The 18,694-nt window shown below is 48.1% G+C and overlaps 1 protein-coding gene and 2 long non-coding RNA genes across 9 annotated transcripts in view; 2 read left to right on the top strand and 1 right to left on the bottom strand.

Moving 5' to 3' along the window:
* Positions 1–4,725, bottom strand: part of LOC145516710 (uncharacterized) — a 55,097-nt gene extending 50,372 nt beyond the window's left edge. Inside the window, exon 1 of the long non-coding RNA XR_014061691.1 lies at positions 4,088–4,725. This is a non-coding gene — a long non-coding RNA (uncharacterized LOC145516710). The remainder of the gene's footprint in view (positions 1–4,087) is intronic.
* A 225-nt stretch (positions 4,726–4,950) lies between these two features.
* Positions 4,951–18,694, top strand: part of GMPR (guanosine monophosphate reductase) — a 55,790-nt gene continuing 42,046 nt past the window's right edge. For 6 of the 7 annotated variants that reach the window (XR_014061687.1, XR_014061686.1, XR_014061689.1 and 3 more), the window contains exons 1-3: positions 4,951–5,110; positions 13,247–13,366; positions 17,245–17,328. Coding sequence is in view for 3 of the 7 variants with exons in the window: in XM_081518167.1 (XP_081374293.1) it covers positions 5,024–5,110; positions 13,247–13,366; positions 17,245–17,328 (291 nt within the window). In the remaining 4 variants the exon portion in view is untranslated. The remainder of the gene's footprint in view (positions 5,111–13,246; positions 13,367–17,244; positions 17,329–18,694) is intronic. The other variant, XM_081518169.1, reaches the window with a different exon arrangement.
* On the top strand, positions 6,116–10,634 carry LOC145516715 (uncharacterized). The gene is made up of 2 exons (XR_014061695.1): positions 6,116–9,191; positions 10,070–10,634. It is a non-coding gene; the product is annotated as an uncharacterized LOC145516715 (long non-coding RNA).

The raw sequence follows: 18,694 nt of genomic DNA, 5'->3' as shown, positions 1-18,694 counted from the left end.
TCAGCACCAGTCCTTCCAATGAATATTCAGGACTGATTTCCTTTAGGATGGACTGGGTGGATCTCCTTGCAGTCCAAAAGACTCTCAAGAGTCTTCTCCAACACCACAGTTCAAAAACATCAGTTCTTCGGCAATCAGCTTTCTTTATGGTCCAATACTCACATCCATACACGACTACTGGAAAAGCCAGAGCTTTGACTAGACAGACCTTTGTTGGCAAAGTAACGTCTCTGCTTTTTAATATGCTGTCTAGGTTTGTCATAGCTTTTCTTCCAAGGAGCAAGTGTCTTATAGTTTCATGGTAGCCGTCAAACATCTGCAGTGATTTTGGAGCCCAAGAAAATAAAGTCTCTCACTGTTTCCATTGTTTCCCCACCTATTTGCCATGAAGTGATGGGACCGGATGCCATGATCTTAGTTTTATGAATGTTGAGTTTTAAGCCAGTATGAAAAGGCAAAAAGATATGACACATGTTATAGTTTCTAGGAACTGAATAAAAGAATAGAAACAGAGACTTCCTGGTGGTGCAGTGGTTAAGACTTTGACTTCTAGTGCAGGGTGTGTGGGTTCCATCCCTGGTTGGGGAGCTGAGATCCCTCATGCTTCACAGCCAAAAAACCAAAACAGAAGCAATACTGTAACACATTTAGTAATGACTTTTTAAAAACATAACAGAGAGTATAACTTTCATATTAGTAGAGGAGAAGAAAAGCAAATAGTAAAAAATTTTCAATCATGAATGCTAAAATTAATAGAAGAAGCTTCAATAAGAAATAGGATAGTTGTACAGCCTCAAAATATCTCCCCAAATTTATTTACTAATTACTGAGCAGTATTAAGGGCTTCCCAGGTGGTGCTAGTGGTAAAGAATGCACCTGCAAATGCAGGAGACGCAAGAGACATGAGTTTGATCCCTGTGTCAGGAAGATCTCCTGGAGAAGGAAATGGTAACTCACTCCAGTATTCTTGCCTGGGAAATCCCATGGACAGAGGAGCCTGATGGGTCCCAGTCCATGGGGTCGCAAAGAGTCGGACATGAGTGCGCACAGCACATTAACGTCCATCACAAAGTTTTTGACACTCTTCCCTCCAAGCGGTGGAGCTAAATCCCCTCAGCCTGAGTGTAGACTGGCTTAGTAACTCGCTTCAAAAGAGCATGGAGAATGGAAAGGGATCACTTTACAGTACAGAAACCTGGCAGACACGACCTTATCAAAGTCATCAACTTCCACATCACCAGTAACAAATCACATTAATATCATGAACCCCTGACATAATACAATGAGATGAGTGCTTCATGTCTGTGGTATTCTTCACACACACATACACATCCTAACCCAGGTCTTATGTTAAGAAAACATCAGGTAAACCCAAACTGAGGGAGAAAATCTATGACCAATTCTCTTCAGAAGTGTCAAGGCCATGAATGATAAGGAAAACCTGAGAAACTGTCAGATTGGAGGAGACTAACGATGCTCTTGGTGCTGAGAACTAAATGACATACAGTTCAAAATTCTGGTTTGAATCCTGGAATGGGAAAAAAAAAAAAAAGTAGAAAAACAGCTATGACAGACAGGCCCTAGGGTTCCGTCCATGCTCCCCACTCCCTGGAGCTCATGCACTTTTAATATCCCCTTTGTTGAGTGTGGACAGGACCTGAGCTTCTATCTAACAGAATATAGCAAAGTAATGAGACATTACTCTAGTGATTACATTTTGTTGAACAGGACTCTGGGCTTCCCATGAGGCTCTAGTGGTAAAGAACCAGACTGCCAATGCAGGAGACATAAGAGACATGGGTTCAATCCCTGGATCAGGAGGATCTCCTGGAGGAGGGCATGGCAACCCACTCCAGTATTCTTGCCTGGAGAATCCCATGGACAGAGGAGCCTGGTCGGCTACAGTCCACAGGGTTGCAAAGAGTCGGACACAACTGAAGCAGCTTAGCACGCACACACACACACGCAGACAGGACTCCATCTGACTAGTAAACTCAAATGCTCTCTATTGCCAGCTCTGAAGAAGCACGCTTTTAGGAAATATGTGGGCATGTTGGAGAATCCTATATGGCAAGAATCTGCAAGCAGCCGCTAGGAGCAGAGGGGCTTCCCAAGTGGTGCTACTGGTAAAGAATCCATCTGCCAATGCAGGAGACACAAGAGACGTGGGTTCCATCCTTGGGTAGGGAAAATCCTATGGAGGAGGAAATGGCTAATCCACTCCAGTATTCTTGCCTGGACAATCCCACGGACAGGAGCCTGGCAGGCTACAGTCCATGGGGTCACAAAGAGTGTTGGACATGACTGAGTGACTGAGTATGAGCAGGAACAGAGAGAGACCTCTGAAAGACTGAAATCCTCAGTTTTGCAGCTGCAGGAAATGTATTCTCACAACAATCTGAGAAAGTTTGAAAGCAGGTCTTTCCCCAGTTGAGGTTCTTATGAGATCACAGTTCTGGCTAACACCTGGACTGTAGTCTGATAAAACCTTGAAGCAAAGAAACTGACTAAGCCAGAAGCAAACTTCTGACCTATAGAAATCGTGTTTTTAAAACTGCTAATTTTTTTGATAATTTGTTATACAGCAATAGAAATGAAGACAACTGCTAAACCCATCCCTGCAAAGTTGCACTTTTAAAACCTCAAATTCTTTAACTTTTCAAATTTAGGTTCCTAATCATCTTATTCTAAAGTTAGTAAATTTTACCATCAAGGAGACTTTGAAAATGTTTAGTCCTGTTCATAAATGTAATTAAATTTCTATAAACATGTTATACCGCATATTTAAATTCAATATATTCATTTTCCTTTTAGTGCTTCAATTAAGTCAAATCTTTCCATGTATTTAAATAACTTGTAAATCTATTACATTTAAATTATAAATAGGTTGAACCTTATGTTCTCCTATTTCAACTCTGCATACAGACTTGGTAAGACTGTAACTTAAAATAGCAAATTTTAGAGGAGAAGAAATAATTGTTCCTCTGCCCTTCTGAGTTCTTAGCTGAGACCCCTGGAACATGATTTTGTGCCTGGGAAGAGGGAAGGTATGAAGGAACATTTCAGAAGGAGAGGAAATGGAATGCACAAAGTGGGCTTCTGTCTCGATCCTATAGAAAGGGAGTGGGCAAGAAACCAAGAGGACAGGTACCATCCTGGTTAACGAGCAAGGTCACCCAAAGGAGGCTTTTCCTTTAAGACGTGGTAGGTAATAACAAGTATAAAGCCCACATTCACCCCTGTTACTGTAACCCCAGGCAGATCCTTCATAAGATTAGTTTCTCTTCCCTGTTGGGAGTATCATTTTCAAATAACCATATCATAAATAATTACATTTTACCTTGTTTTTAGTTAGAACTTAAGATCAGGATTAACTTAAGACTTTGAAAATAAGCAGTCTCTCTGGCTGGTTCCCAACAAATGATTCCATAAGGGTCATAAATATTTCGTCTGCCCAGCTAATTGTGGCGACTTTCACTCTCCCTGGTAACTTTCATTTCCTTTCATGAAAGTTCAGGAACTTCCTGTGGTGCAAAGGTGTTGAGAGCAAGTGGGACGGGCTGAGAACTTTATCATTTGCAGACATTTGTGTTAAATGAACATTGTGATGTTTCCTTATGGTCAGCTGTACCAAATATCAGTTCCCTGAGAACAGGTCAAGCCTGCAGACAACTGAAAGAAAATGAAGTTGTTTTTGTGCAGTTAGCAATCTAGTTTGAGGATGCAAAGCAAAAAGCACATGATGCAACATGTGACCCCAAATAAACAGTCCCCATGTATTAATTATGGAAAAACCACACACAATTTAATTCTCCCCCAAACGTGGGAGAGGATAGGATTAAACGTTTTTCTTCACCTTTTAACTTATGAGAAAACAGGTTTAGATAAATTATTCTTAAGTGGTTCCCCCAAGTTCATCCAGGTAGAATGTGGTGGGGTCAGGTTTTGAACCCAGGCAGAGAGAGATCCCAGGACAAAAGCAGCTGTAGCTAAGGTTGTAATAAGTTTTAAGGTCTGAGAGATTTAGATTTAACTTTACTGTAACCTTGGGCAAGTTATTTCCTTTATGTGTCTTCAAGTTCGTTACCTGCAAACTGGCTCCTTCATTGGGTTGTTGTAAGTGAATGAGCAGGTGCAGGGCGGGCACTTAAGCACATTCCTAATGTATAATGACGGCTCGGCGCGGTCAACAAGTGAACTAAAAATAAACTGACATCACTCATTCTCAGGACTACGGTCCCTCGAATCCCAGAATCTCCGCCGACGACAGACGTCACGCTTTTATATTAATACAAACTTCTGAAATCCAAAGGGAACGCAAAGATCGCCTCAACAAGTCCACTACGGCTAAAGAGAATCACCTGCCCACTCTGTTTTCCCAAGTCTCTCCAACTTCCCAAGGGTTTCTTAGTTTTTGGCACGTGAGAGGTGTGACTCAGCACCTGACGGGCACACGGGGCTTGAAATGAGAGAAGGGACGCCTTTCAAGGAGCGGTCTTTTCCGTGGGTGAGGGGGTCACAGGCCGAGTCTCCTCCCTACAGCGGCCTCGGTGACAGACGAGACGGTGCGCACTCCCCCTCCCCCCGCCACACTTTGGTCACTGCAACGAGCAAGCCCGTCAACAGGGCGGGCGGCCGTTAGAAATGTCACACGAGCGGACTTCTTAGCGTCCACCTGGTCTGTCCCCGGCTCCGCTCTTCACCTCGGCCGCCGCCGTTGGGGGCGGGGCCTCCGGAGCACGAGGCGGGGCCGATCGCAGCTGGAGGCGGCCCGAGGCCTTAAGGGGGCCGCGTGCGCGCGGGCAGAGCACCCGCCGCGGCGCAGCCTCCCGCCTTCGCGCTCCCGCGGCCTCGTCCCCGCCCGACCGGAGCCCCGCCCCTCCTGCCGGAGGCCCCGCCTCCGCCCGCCCGCCCTAATCTCGCCGGCTCTCCGCACACCCAGCTGCTCGCGTCCCGCGCCGGCTGTACTGCAGGGAGGAGCTGCGGGCTCCAGCCGCGCCGGCCGGAGCGCGCTGCCCGCACCATGCCCCGCATAGATGCGGACCTCAAGCTGGACTTCAAGGATGTCCTGCTCCGACCCAAGCGAAGCAGCCTCAAGAGTCGAGCCGAGGTGGGGCCCTTTGAAAGCCTCATTGGGGTGGGATTGTTTGTTTTTTTCCGGGGTGGCGCGGGGGAGGTGGGTGACAGGCGCTGTACTGTGCGCCCACCTCGCTTGCTTTTCAGTGTGTCTGGAAGTGGGTGGGTGCTGACCCCCTCTGCTCTTCTCACCACCGGAGAGAGGGAAAGCCAGCTGGTCCCCTGCCAGGACAGGAGATGTCTGTAAGAGGTCCGAGGTGTCCTTAAGGGGTCCGACTCCGGCCTAAAATCCTCAATGCGTCCGGTTGGGGCGGCGAGGGGAAGCGTACAGCGGAACTAGACCCCAGAAGAGCGAAGACCAAGTGGTCAGCTGATTTAGAAAGAGTGACGGCGGGGGCAGGGGCTGGTTGAGGGGTGCATATAGGGTGAAAAAGACGCAGCGGAGCCCAGGTGTACAGGGACGGGGATTTTTTTTTGGCGGCGTCTCTCTGCGGAGAACTCCAACTGCTTTAACATCAGGTCCAGCCATGGAATTTATTTTAGGAGGTCTGAAATATAGGGAAACACCGGGGCAAAAGTTAAGGGTTTACTTTCTGCGTTTCATTGACTTCTGGGAGTGAGGCTGGGGACCTGTGCCTGGCTGCACCCCCTTACTAGACAGCTGGAGTCCAGCCCAGTCTTCCAGAAGCTGAAAACACTGGGGTGCGGGTGTGGGGGCTAATGGGACCGCTGGGGGGCAGGGATGGGGGCAGTTTTGCCCATTCTGCCTTAATAATGAGAGCAAAGTCCAAGGAACAGGTGGAGACCAGACTGGGAAGAGCCAGAGTGGGGGAGGGCAGGCGGAAGGTCAAGTCTTGAAGGATAAATTAGTTGCACAGATAGGCAGAGTCTCCTGGAGTCATGTATATGGGTGAAGGTGGCTTTGCCTGGGGCTTCGAGCTGGAGAGGAAGGTGAGGAAACTGCTGTGTCTGGAGGCAGGGGTTGCAGAAGTAAACAGGGGGAGGCTGAGCCAGCATAGGTTTCTTCCCCCCCTTCCAGGACCATAAATAAATCCCCTTGCGAGGATCTGGGCTGCCTGCCTGTGCCGGCTGGGACTCCTAACTGCAGTTCCTGGTGCTGCCAGCTGAGGGCTTGTTTGAATTAACTAGAAGCCTCCTGCTTTAGCCAATGACCAGAACCAATCAACTCACCTTCTCAAGCTTGAGGGTTGGCAGCTGGAAGAGGTGAAGAATGAGTAACCCTTTTCACTCTGGATTGGTCAGCTCTCTTCCTGCTCTTCAGTGTGTCATTTAGAAGAACAATGAACAGCTTGGATGGCAGGCCCAGACTCCTGAAGTCTCAGCAGCAGCTGGTACCTGAGACAAGATGTGGGGATTTGGGGCAGACTAATAATTTGGTGGTCGCAATAATCTAAATATTGGGTCACAATTCACTTAGTAAAGGAAAAGTAATTTTGAGAAAAATCATTTATTTAAAACAAGGATGTATTATGTGTATTTTCTGAAGCAGGAGACCTCTTGTAAAGGTAAAACATTCAGAATTTATGTTTGTTGTTATTCAGTCGCATAGTCGTCTCTGACTCTTTGCAGCCCCACAGACTGCAATACACCAAGCTTCCCTGTCCTTCACTATCTCCCGGAGTTTGCTCAAACTCATGTCCCTTGAGTCGGTGATGCCATCCAACCATCTCATCCTCTGTCACCCCCTTCTTCTCCTACACTAGGAGGAGTTACTTTTTTCCAAGGAATAGTATGACGTTGTCTTGGGTCCTTTGGTGTCATAATTTGGGCTGACTGAAGCTGTTAAGGTCCCAGCTTCCCATGATACACTGCAATCTACATGCACACACAGCACACAGCAGTGAGATCTCGGCGCCCTTGAGAAGTGTTTTCATATTTCCACGTTTGTGGGAGTTTGCCAGCTCCCTGCCTGGAAACCTGAATTAACTGGCGTTGCCTTTCTGTTTGGTTCCCATCATGGTTTAGAGGCCTGCTGGCCACCCCCATCACCTGACTGCCTGCTTCATTGATATTGAGGGATCTAGGAGGACCTCTAACCCCCTCTCAAGGTGTGCTGTGGATGCCTGAAGTTTCCCGTAGCCAGATGAAAACTTTGCATTGTACGACCAGGTAGAATCCTGAAGTGTATGCCCCCAGGCACGGGGATACCTGAATGTAAATTCGAACCTAAATGGTAAATGGCTGGACTTTGAGCCCAGCTTGAGAGCAGATGTGAGTGGAGCCAGGAGAGCAAACATCCCCTGTGAGAGCAGTCTGGTTGGGAAGGGAGCCTGGTGACTGTTGACAAGATTCATCACTGCAGCAGTTTTGTTCAGAGCTGGACCAGCTGCTGGATCCGCCAGGCAAGTGAGCAGGAAATGGAGAAAGGGAAGGGTGCCCTCCCACTCAAGTTTAGTGCTCCTGCCAGGGCATTGCCACAAGTGTCACAAGAAATGAACTTGAGATCAACTCCCAGAGGCTAAGGGTACAGGTGGAGACAGCCCAGGTGGCCTTTCTGTGGTTGTACCACATCAACAGTCATTGTCAGCTGTCCCTCCATTGTCTGTGCTCCTGTCTTCACAAGTCCTCGGGCCACAAGAACAGAGGGCCACGGGGCTGCATTTAGGTGGTGTTTTCAGAGGAAGTGACATGTTGGTTTGGCAGGATCTCTGACACACTGAGGAGGTGACCTCATCCCTGACTGCCTGAAAATTTTCTTCCTTGGGACCCATTCCTTGCTCCAGTGTCCCACCCTTGTCCTTACGCTAGTAAGATGTTTAAAGAAAACTACAAACCTAACGGCACAGCCATAATGTTGGAAGTTGGACAGTAAAGGAGTTTGCAGAGGAAAACTGATCACTTAGGCTGGGACAGAGAAGGCATGACCCAATGAGTGATCAGTCTCCTAAGTACTCCATAGTCTTTTTCTCACCAGAGGCCCAGTGAGAAATGGACCAGCTCTGGTGAGTTCTGGGCAAGCTTCAGTGGACAGCAGGCTGGCCTGAGGGGAACAAGACCATGGCAGAGTAGAGAGGATATTGGCTGGAAGAAAGGAGACCTGGGTTCTTCCAGGCTCTGAGCCAATTGTGTTATTACCTGGGCTATGTGTTTTTTGGGGCCGCTGTAACAGTACCACAGACCGGCTGACTCACACAACAGGGGTTTATTGTCTCTCGGTTCTGGAAGCCCCAGGTCAAGATGTCAACAGGGTGGGTTCCTGCTGAGAGCTGTGAGGGAGACTCTTCCTTGCCTCTCCCCTACCTTCAGGTTGTTGACACACAACCTGGTTGTTTCTTGGCTACAAGCGTTGTTCCCAGTCTCTGCCTTCCCCTTCAATCAGCATCCTCCCTTGCTGTTTGTCTCTGTCCAAATTTCCCCTTTTTATAAGAACGCCAGTTATACTGGAGTGGGACCTACCTTAATGATCTCACCTTACCTTGATTATCCACAAAGACCTTATCTCCGAAAAAGTCATGTTCACAGGTACTGATGGTTGGTATTTCAATGCCTTTTGGAGGAGAGAGAGTTCCAACTGTAACAGCCTCTGTAAGTGTTGCTCTGTAGCACTGGAGGGTTTGACCAGGCTTGCTTTTCATGAATGCATCAGAATCACCTAGGAAGACACTCCTAAATACACACATTGTCTCCAGTACAAAGGTTCTGATTTATGAAGTTGGGGCGGATTGACCATGTGTATTTTGGAATCATCATACGTGATTCTGATGTGCACACGGGTGCTGGGGGCTGGCCACTGGAGCCTTTGCACAGTGGGGCACCGTGGTTTTGTGGTGGTATGTGACTGCATGTGCTGCCCTGAATCCTGACACCTGGTGGTGAAACATCCAGGGGACCAGGCATATTCAGAGGGCCGGGCTAGGGCCCACCACACTTTGCCCTGAAAGGCTGGGAGCCAAAACACAATCTCACCCTTACCCTTAGCCAGACATTAATTATTTGCACCCTTTTTGAGCCACTAGGACCACAGAGGGGAAAGGCATTGCCCCTGCACTTATAGTCTACACGTGAGACCGGTACCAAGTAATGTAGTCAGAGAATTGCTTTAATTGGCACCATCCATAGATTTAGGCTGGAGAAGGCACTAGCAACCCACTCCAGTACTCTCACCTGGAAAATCCCATGGACGGAGGAGCCTGGTAGGCTGCAGTCCATGGGGTCGCTAAGAGTCGGACATGACTAAGCGACTTCACTTTCCCTTTTCGCTTTCATGCACTGGAGAAGGAAATGGCAACCCACTCCAGTGCTCTTGCCTGGAGAATCCCAGGGACGGTGGAGCCTGGTAGGCTGCCGTCTATGGGGTCGCATAGAGTCGGACACGACTGAAGTGACTTAGCAGCAGCAGCATAGATTTAGGCAAAAGAGGCCCCTACCCCAGACCCCATTCTTGTCCCCTCCTCATTGGACAGAACTGAAGGCTGGGCCTTTCCCTCTGGGCCATGCTCTAGACACTCAAGATCCTGGATTTCCTGCCCAGATGACTTCGAACTGATTCCAGGGCCTGCACAGGGCAGGTGGGTGGGGTTGGGGAGTCTTCCCCAGGTGTGTTTTCTAAGGGCCAGCCATGCTGCTCAGATGCTCGCCTATTTATCTCAGAGAGTGGCCAGGTCACTGTTGTTTGAGGGGTAGACGCGTGGACGTGGAGGTTAGCATGTAGACTGAAGTGTCCCTGTGGGCACGAAAGGATGTGTGTGAGAAGAGACGGCCAGGACAGGCTCCCATGACACCATGGTGTAGTGCTCTCCAGGCCCTGAATAAAATTGTTGTCCAGGAAGGAGGACAGAGCGAAATTTGTGTAGCAGCGTCTTATACGTTGCTCATGACATTGAGATATTTAGAAACGTGGTAGATGGGTTTCTGGTTATACTTTTGGGCCCTCAAACATTGGGCTGTAGGACTGACTGTGACAAAAATGAAAGTATATAATTTGCCCAGTTGTGTCTGACTCTTTGTGACTACATGGGCTATAGCCCACCAGGCTCCTCTGTCCATGGGGTTCTCCAGGCAAGAATACTGGAGTGGGTTGCCATTCCCTTCTCCAGGGGATGTTCCTGACCCAGGGATTGAACCTGGGTCTCCTGCTTTGCAGGCAGATTCTTTACCGTGTGAGCCACCAGGGAAGCAAGAGCAGTAGAAATGTGTATTTTTGAGGTGGAGGGGGGGTGGCTTATTACTTTGTGTGCCCTTTCAAATCAGGCTTAGCAGAGAGGGAGTTTGGAGGTGCTATATTTGGTGCCTTGACCAGCTGTGGCAGATTAAATGCCAGGTTTAGTTTCTGGTGGCTAGGATATTTAAAATATTTCTCTCAGTAAACAACTGGTCTGTTTTGTGTGTGTGTTTGTGAGTGTGTCTTTCTGTCCGTGTACATAAGGTCGGAGCAGATATTTTATTTCTCATTCCTAGAATTAAGGATTGCATAGACTCTGCCATGTGGAAGAGACTAGACATGAGGGGAAGAGTTCATTGTCAAGGCTGACCTCTTCCATGGAGAACAGTTTTTTGTCTACTGCCTATAGGTTTTGAGGGTGCCAAGAAAAGAAAAATACCATTGTGGGCTCAGCCGGGTGCAGAGTGTAGCCACTCTTCCCATGCTTCTTGGAAGGAGTATTAGTAATTTGAGACCAAGAAATCCTGATTGTCGTGAGCCTGCGAAGCCAAAATGTTAGAGGGCCATTAGCAGCCCAGAAGGGTGCAGTTAATAGTTCCCATCAGTTATCTTTCAGGATGCAGATCGAACTTGCTTCACTGAAGTAGAACCAAGCATGGTAATAAAGGAAGTGGGGGAAAGGGATGCGCTGCCTCCCACCAGTGCCCCCGCAGTCACAGCATCTCTTTTCCCCTCGCTGATGCTGTTTAAGGCCGGTGCTGCCGTGTTGATGACCTCATTTGCTCAGAAAGCCTTCTGTGTGTGGAGGAGCAGGAGGTGCGAAAAGACCTAGGTGTCCCCTGGTGTCTTGACATGCTAATGGTAAAGAGAGAGTTACTTCCTACAAATAGGTTCATTGGTACTGTTTTTTCCTAGATTCCGTGTATATGTGTTACTACGCGATATTTGTTTTTCTGACTCACTTCACTCTAACAGGCTCTAGGTTCATCCACCTCACTACAACTGACTCAGGTACTGAGGAACCTATTTGCAGGGCAGGAATGGAGACACAGATGTAGAGAAGGGACTTGTGAACACAGCGGCAGAGGCAGAGGGTGGGACGAACTGAGAAAGTAGCATTGACATGTATACATACACTGGTGGTGGTTTAGTTGCTAAGTCGTGTCCAACTCTTGCGACCCCATGGATTGTAGCCCGCCAGGCTCCTCTGCCCATGGAATTCTCCAGGCAAGAATACTGGAGTGGGTTGCCATTTCCTTCTCCAGGGGATCTTCCCAACCCTGGGATCGAACCCGGGGCTCCTGCATTGCAGGCAGATTCTCTACCAGCTGAGCCACAAGGGAAGCCCAAGAATACTGGATTCGGTATCCTATCCCAACAGCGGGTCTTCCTGACCCAGTAATCGAACTGGGGTCTCCTGCATTGCAGGTGGATTCTTTACCAACTGAGCTATCAGGGAAGCCATGTATACACTATCATGTGTAAAATAGATAGCTAGTGGGAGATTCCTATATAACATGGAGCTAAGCCTGGTGCTCTGTGATGACCTAGAAGGGTGGGATGGATGCGGGGAGGGAGGATATAATTATGACTGTTCATGTTGTATGGCAGAAGCCAACACAATAGTGTAAAACAATTTTTATTAAAAAATAAAAGTTACTTCCAACGAAAAATAGAAGGCTCTAGATAAACACTGGTAGGAGATGATTATTGCCATGGGCCTTAGTAAGCCAGGATTAATGTAGGTCCAGATTCTTGCAGCAGCTTAAGATTCACACCTGTGTTTGTGCTGCCAGTTCTCCTTGGGGAAGCGCCCCCTTCCATGAGGGGCTGTGTCCCTCAGGGTCCAACTAAGGAAATAGACAGGACTGAATATTTAAAACAGGAAATTTAATACGAGGCAATGTGGCGCAGCGGAGATGCCAGAGGGGATAACGAGGGACCCCAGAGATTAGCTACAGAGAAACTACTTCCAACGGGGGGGGGGTGGTCCCAAGGCCTGGAATCACTCTGTGAGCTAGAACCACGACCCGGCAGCCCATGGCCGAGGGGGTCTGCGGAACTACTCTGCCGGGGCCCAGGCCCGTCTCCTCCCTCGTCCCACCAGTGACCCCATTGGCCAAACCCAGCCAGAAACCAGCCTGGGAAGTGGAGCCTGTGGGGGTATGTGTGTGTGTAGGGGGGTCCTTAGATAAGAGCAGAGCAGGCGTGGGATGAGCACTGCGTCTGGGCACATCCATGGCTGCCTTTGTATGGAGCCTGGTCTGGCCCGGGTTGAGGCCATGATTTCAATTCTCCTAGCTCTTGGGGAACACCTGGCCCTACTCACTGCTTTTGCTGAGCCTGCCTTCCTGGCTTAGCTCTCGTTCTGGATCCCCGATCGCTTGAGTTAGTCATAAATATCCTGAAGTTGGAATTAGGGTGAAATTGGAGCTGTGTTTGCAAATCAGAAACCAGTGGTCATGTGCACAGACATGGCTATCTTTGAAAGATGCTGGTAGTCATGAAACAGTGGAGAAGGTTGAAGGGCAGAGGGATTAATGGGAGTTGCGGCTGACTGCAGGGTGAAGGTGAAGTGCCTGGTTTTCTCCAAATGTGGGAATTAAAGGGAGGGCCTTGAATAGCAGGGAAGACTGGAGTGGATTTTCGCAGAAGGGGAACTGTCCCTTCAGAAATGGAGAACAGTGACTTGTGTGTGGGTGTTTGGGGCTGGCATGAAGCAGGCTGGGGACAGAAGGTGGCCAGGGGGTGGGCGAGGCTATTGAAGGAGAGAGCTTCCAATTTGGAGACCGGGCTTGATGGCAGAACATGCAGCGCCTTGTCCTGGTTTCTTGAGGATCAGAAGGAGCCAGGTTCAGTTTTTGCACCTGGATAACAACCCGTGATTCCATTTTCTCAGGGATTCGCTTGTGTTTGGAACCCCTGGCCCAACCCCTAAGAGGACCTAGGGACATACACTTCCTTTGTGTCTTTTCATTTGCTCCAAACTCTAGAAATTCTGCCCCAATCACATAAAGAACCAAGGACTTCTTTTCCCTCTTGCAATAGGTGGACCTTGAGCGAACCTTCACATTTCGGAACTCAAAGCAGACCTACTCGGGGATTCCCATCATTGTGGCCAACATGGACACCGTGGGGACGTTTGAGATGGCAGTGGTGATGTCACAGGTAGGACAGTGGGCTTCTTCCCTCTGGTGCTCACACTGACAGGTTGTCATACACAGGGGAGAGGAGAAAAGTGAGACATTTCAGGTCATTCACTGTGGCCAAACTAATTGCTTCTGAGTCTGATTGTTGCTAGAGGCTCTTCTTTTTCTCTCTTCCATCAGAAGGTAGGTGGAGTCTGGACTTCGCTTCAATGAGATGGTCTAGATCTGATGCCCAAAGCTCAGCTTCTCTGTACACTGGTGCCAATCAAATCTCAGAGACCATCCTTAATCATTAACTTCTTCCACCTGGAGGGTGTTTTAGTATCTGCAAAATAGCTCAAAGATATTGTCATGTGTATCCCTTGATGGGAAGTTTTGGGTAAAGTAGAAAAGGATAGCTTTATTGCTTTGCCATTGGAATCTACCTGCAATGCAGGAGACTTGGATTCGACCAGGGAAGGTCCCCTGGAGAAGAAAATGGCAACCCACTCCAGTATTTTTGCCTGGAGAATTCCATGGACAGGGGAGCCTGGGGCCTATAGTTCACGGGGTCGCAAAGAGTTGGACATGACTCAGCAACTAACACACTCATTGCTTTGCCAGGCAAAGGGGGACACAGTGGACTAATGTGTTTAAAACTGTGTGTCTGCACTTGGGAAAGATAGTGACAAGTTTTGTAGTAATTGTTCAAAGAGGGTGTGATCAGCTCTTAGACATTCTTCTGATGGGTTAGTGGTGAGGTACGTAGGAGTCAATGTTTTCAACCTTCAGGTCCAACTGTCTGTGGTCTACAGGCTTGTGGGCAGCATGAAAAGTAGTGTTAGTCACTCAGTCGTGTCTGACTCTTTTGTGGCTCCTGGACGGTAGCCCACCAGGCTCCTCTGTCCATGAAGTTCTCAAGGCAAGAATACTGGAGTGGGTTGCCATTCCCTTCTTTAGGGGTCTTCCCGACCCAGGAATCAAACCCATATCTCCTGCACTGGCAGGCGGATTCTTTACCGCCTGAGGCACCAGGAGTGTGGGCAGCGTACCATCCTTAATCATTAACTTCTCCCACCTGGAAGGTGTTTCAGTATCTGCAAAATAGCTCAAAGATACAGTCGTGTGTATCCTTTGATGGGGAAGCAGGACCTTGCTCCCAGACTGCTCCTCACTGTTGCTCGCTGGTCACCCCTCCCTTGCCTAATTAGTAACTGTTTGAATCTGCCCACTGGAACTCAGGGAAGGTCATGGAGGCTGAGTGAAGGCTGTTTCCTATAATCAAAGCAATGAGGGGGAGGACTGAAAAGCTTTGTGCCCAGGAGCCTCACAGGACCCTGCTCAGTTTCAGGCCTGCATCCATTTCTTCCTTGAAAATTCCTGTGATGGTTTTGGAAATTAGAGATACAAAATGAAGTTGGACGTCATGCCGTATTATAATGTTAGATAAGTGTCGTATTTAGTAGAAGAGTGATAGCACATTTAAAAAGACAGAATCGCTTTGCTCTGTAACATTTATTGTATCACATTATAGAAAACGTAGGTGCCAAGCCCTGGATGGAACGTGGATGAGGTGGTCACAACTCCACCAGGTGGTTTCCTCATTCAGATGAGGAAACCAAGGCAGAGACAGAGAGGAGAGATCACTTGGCCCGAGGCATTGAGGCAAAAAGGCATAGAGCCGAGATGCAAACCCAGACTGACTCCAGCATAATAGATCTGCCTCCCAACTGACACTGGCAGATAATAGTACTGATACAAGCTTGAGGTCCCTGGTGCCAGCTGCTGTCTTTCTGCCTGTAAAGGGAGTAGTATCCTGGGCTTGGGAAAATAAAGGCAAAGTTGCTGTGGGCAAAGCCTTCATCTCACGCATCTGTGTCCGCATTTGGATTCAAGGTTCAGTGCATCTTAACTCATCATCGATGTGAAATGTATGCTTCTGATGCTCAGAGTCTGTGCATCTATTTCCGTAGACAATGCCTGCCAAGTGAAAAGATAAATCCAATTAGTTGAAAGAGCTTCTTGCTGTGGGCAGCACGTCTAACCTCAGGAGGTGCTGGGATTCATTATTAGCCAGTGATTAGAAGGAAGATTTTCAAACAAATTATGAACTCACCAAATAGTGTAGGGGGTGGTCTGCCTGAGGTCTGAGTCCAGGATCAGTTGCATCGTCTGTCCGCCCTCAGCCCCTGTTGAGCTTTGGGCCGGAGGCTAACAAATTAATTGGAAAAGGAATTTGTGTTTTTTTTTTTCTCCCTATCTTTCCCTCACTCTGCTGTGATCAGCCATTGCTCTTCATGAATTATGTATTTGTGTAAAAGTGCATGGAATCAGGGAGCAATTAATAGCCCTGATTGATTCACATATCAGATTACCATTTCACAAGAAACAGAGAACTTGCTAGGCTCTTCCCATTTGCACAGGAAAGACCTTCCATAAATGAGACAGTGTTCACTGAAATAGCTAATCGTGTGTAGGTCCTATGAATTTTCCATTTCTGGAATGCTGAGTTAATTCCTTGCATCAGTAAAGTCAGAGAATTTTTTAATGGGGGAGATAGACTGAGAGATGGAGAAGGCAATGGCACCCCGCTCCAGTACTCTTGCCTGGAAAATCCCATGGACGGGGGAGCCTGGTAGGCTGCAGTCCATGAGGTCGCTAAGAGTCGGACACGACTGAGCGACTTCACTTTCACTTTTCCCTTTCATGCACTAGAGAAGGAAATGGCAACCCACTCCAGTATTCTTGCCTGGAGAATCCCAGGGACGGCGGAGCCTGGTGGGCTGCCGTCTGTGGGGTCGCACAGAGTCGGACACGACTGAAGCGACTGAGCAGCAGCAGCAGCAGCAGACTGAGAGAAGTTAGGAGTTAGGCACCTAAACAGGAGGAGGAGAGGAGCCTGGTTTCTGATTCAGATTTGAGTTTGATTCTGTCCTTTGCCCGCTTTTGGCCAAGCAATTGTTAAATTTCTTAAATGTAAGTTTCTTAAGCCCTGTCTTTGCCCATGAAGTTATTGCTGTTGTACAAAGTTGTTCTGAGAAGTACATGAAATAGTGTATGTGATGTGCTTGCACAAAATTGATGTTCAATAATTGATGTTCAACCCAACAAAACCCTTGTTGGGTTGATGGTCATAGTCTTAGAATTAGGATTTATGTACTTCCTTCCCTCAAGAATACCAGCTGCCTGATGAGTTTAGCTTTTAGCAGGAAATGTTTAGGTTGTGAACACAAAGAGAAGCTTTCAGGTAGAAGCTGAGGTTCTTTTGGGTTGACTAAGCATCACTAAGCTCCAATACTTTGGCACCTGATGTGAAGAGCTGACTCATTGGAAAAGACCCTGATGCTGGGAAAGATTGAGGGCAGAAGGGGGCAACAGAGGAGGGTGAGATGGTTGGATGGCATCACCGACTCAATGGACATGAGTTTGAGCAAGCTTTGGGAGAGAGTGAAGGACAGGAATGCCTGGCGTGCTGCAGTCCATGGGGTTGCAAAGAGTCAGACATGACGTAGCCCCTGAACAACAAGAAGAAGCATCACTTTGCCTTCGGGCTGCACTGCTGACTAGCAGGAGACCAGCCCTCTGTGCTGCTCTTGGCCTGTCACATGCGGTCTGGACCAGGGCTCTCAGAACCCTCCCTTGTCCTCTCCCAACCCTGCCTCTTGGCATTGCCTCCTAAATCTTGAATGCTGTGTTGGCTGATGAGATTAGAATGGAAAGCACACGGTCCTGTGATTTCCCTGGTTACACCTTCTTCTGTTTGGGGCTCCTCGGAGTATATTCAAAGCAAATGAAGCGTGAATGGCTGGAACCCTGGATGGTTTTGTGTTGGTGGTTTAACCTCACCATATGGAGGAAGGCGGAGCAGGGCTCCCTTGACTCCTCGTCCTAATGGTGCCTTTCCATTTTGTTTCCTAGCACTCCATGTTTACAGCGATTCACAAGCATTATACCCTGGATGACTGGAGGCTCTTTGCAGCTAATCACCCAGAATGCCTGCAGGTAAGACTCTACCCTGGTTATAAATGACCTTTGTTGCCCAGGAAAGGAAATCGTCAGGGTAGTCAAAAGGATTTGAGTTGGCAGCAGATAGACACAGACTCTCGGGAGAGAGTGGAAGACAGGGAAGCCTGGTGCGCTGCAGCCCGTGGGGTCAAAGAGTCAGATATGACTTAGCGACTGAACACTAACAACAAGAGACACACAGTCCCAAAGAGAAACTGGGGAAGGCAATAGTGAACCCCCAGCCCTTGATCGTTGCTAGGAATTTGCCGAGGAAACCTGTTCTGTACTTCTTTTTAAAAATACGATGATTTACCTGTAAGGAGCATCTTTTTTCCCCTTGGAAAGTGAAGTGTTCTGTCATGAGAGCTTGCGGAGGACCCAGCAGTATTTCCTGCCAGGGATTGAGTCCTTTCCGAACATGGCTTTTGTTGAGAAAAAACATCTAATTATAATAAGTTGTTATAATTGGAGCCGAATATGATGGAGCAGAATAAACAGTATGCTCTCCGGGATGGCTTTAATCAAAAAGGCAGATAATACAAAGTGTTGGTGTAGATGTGCAGAAATTGGAACCCTCTGACGTGGCTGGTGGGAATGTAACAAGGTGCCACTGCTTTGGAAAACAGTTCGGCAATTTCTCAGAAGGTTCAACATAGGAGTTACCACATCACCTAGCAATTCTATTCCTAGAATAGACCCAACAGATATAAAAATACATGTTCACACAAAACCTTATACACGGATATTGATGCATGCTTAGTCGCTCAGTCATGTCCGACTCTTTGCAACCCCATGGACTACAGACCACCAGGGTCCTCTGTCAATGGGGATTCTCCAGGCAAGAATACTGGAGTGGGTTGCTGTGCCCTCCTCCAGGGGATCATCCCAACCCGGGGATCGAACCCAGGTCTCTCATGTCTCCCGCATTGCAGGCAGATTCTTTACCATCTGAACCACCAGGGGAGAAGCCCGCACAGATGTTCATAGTAGCACTATTCATGGTAGCCAGATGGTAGAAACAACCCAAGTGTCCATCAGCTGATGAACAAACAAAACCTAGGATACCCATAGGGTGGAATATTCAGCTAAGAAGGGCAATAAAGTATTGTTTCATGCTACAACATGAATGAACCTTGGAAATGAAGCTTTTCACCTCAAACTGGGACTTGGACCCACATGGCTGGGACTCAAACCCAACCAAACCCATGGTCTTTCAAATGATATCACACACTGGGGTTTCAGGACCTATTGAAGCTCAGATTCTTGATGTTTCATCGCAGAAAGAATTCAATGAGAGACAAAGTGATAGGTGTGCTGCATGCTAAGTGGCTTCAGTTGTGTCCAACTCTTTGTGACCCTATGG

The sequence above is a fragment of the Giraffa tippelskirchi genome, chromosome 8 (genome assembly GCF_054371585.1).
Source record: "Giraffa tippelskirchi isolate mGirTip1 chromosome 8, T2T-mGirTip1v1.2.pri, whole genome shotgun sequence".
Taxonomy (NCBI): domain Eukaryota; kingdom Metazoa; phylum Chordata; class Mammalia; order Artiodactyla; family Giraffidae; genus Giraffa; species Giraffa tippelskirchi.
The sequence above is the reverse complement of the archived record's forward strand: the minus strand, read 5'-3'. Positions and strand labels throughout refer to the sequence as shown.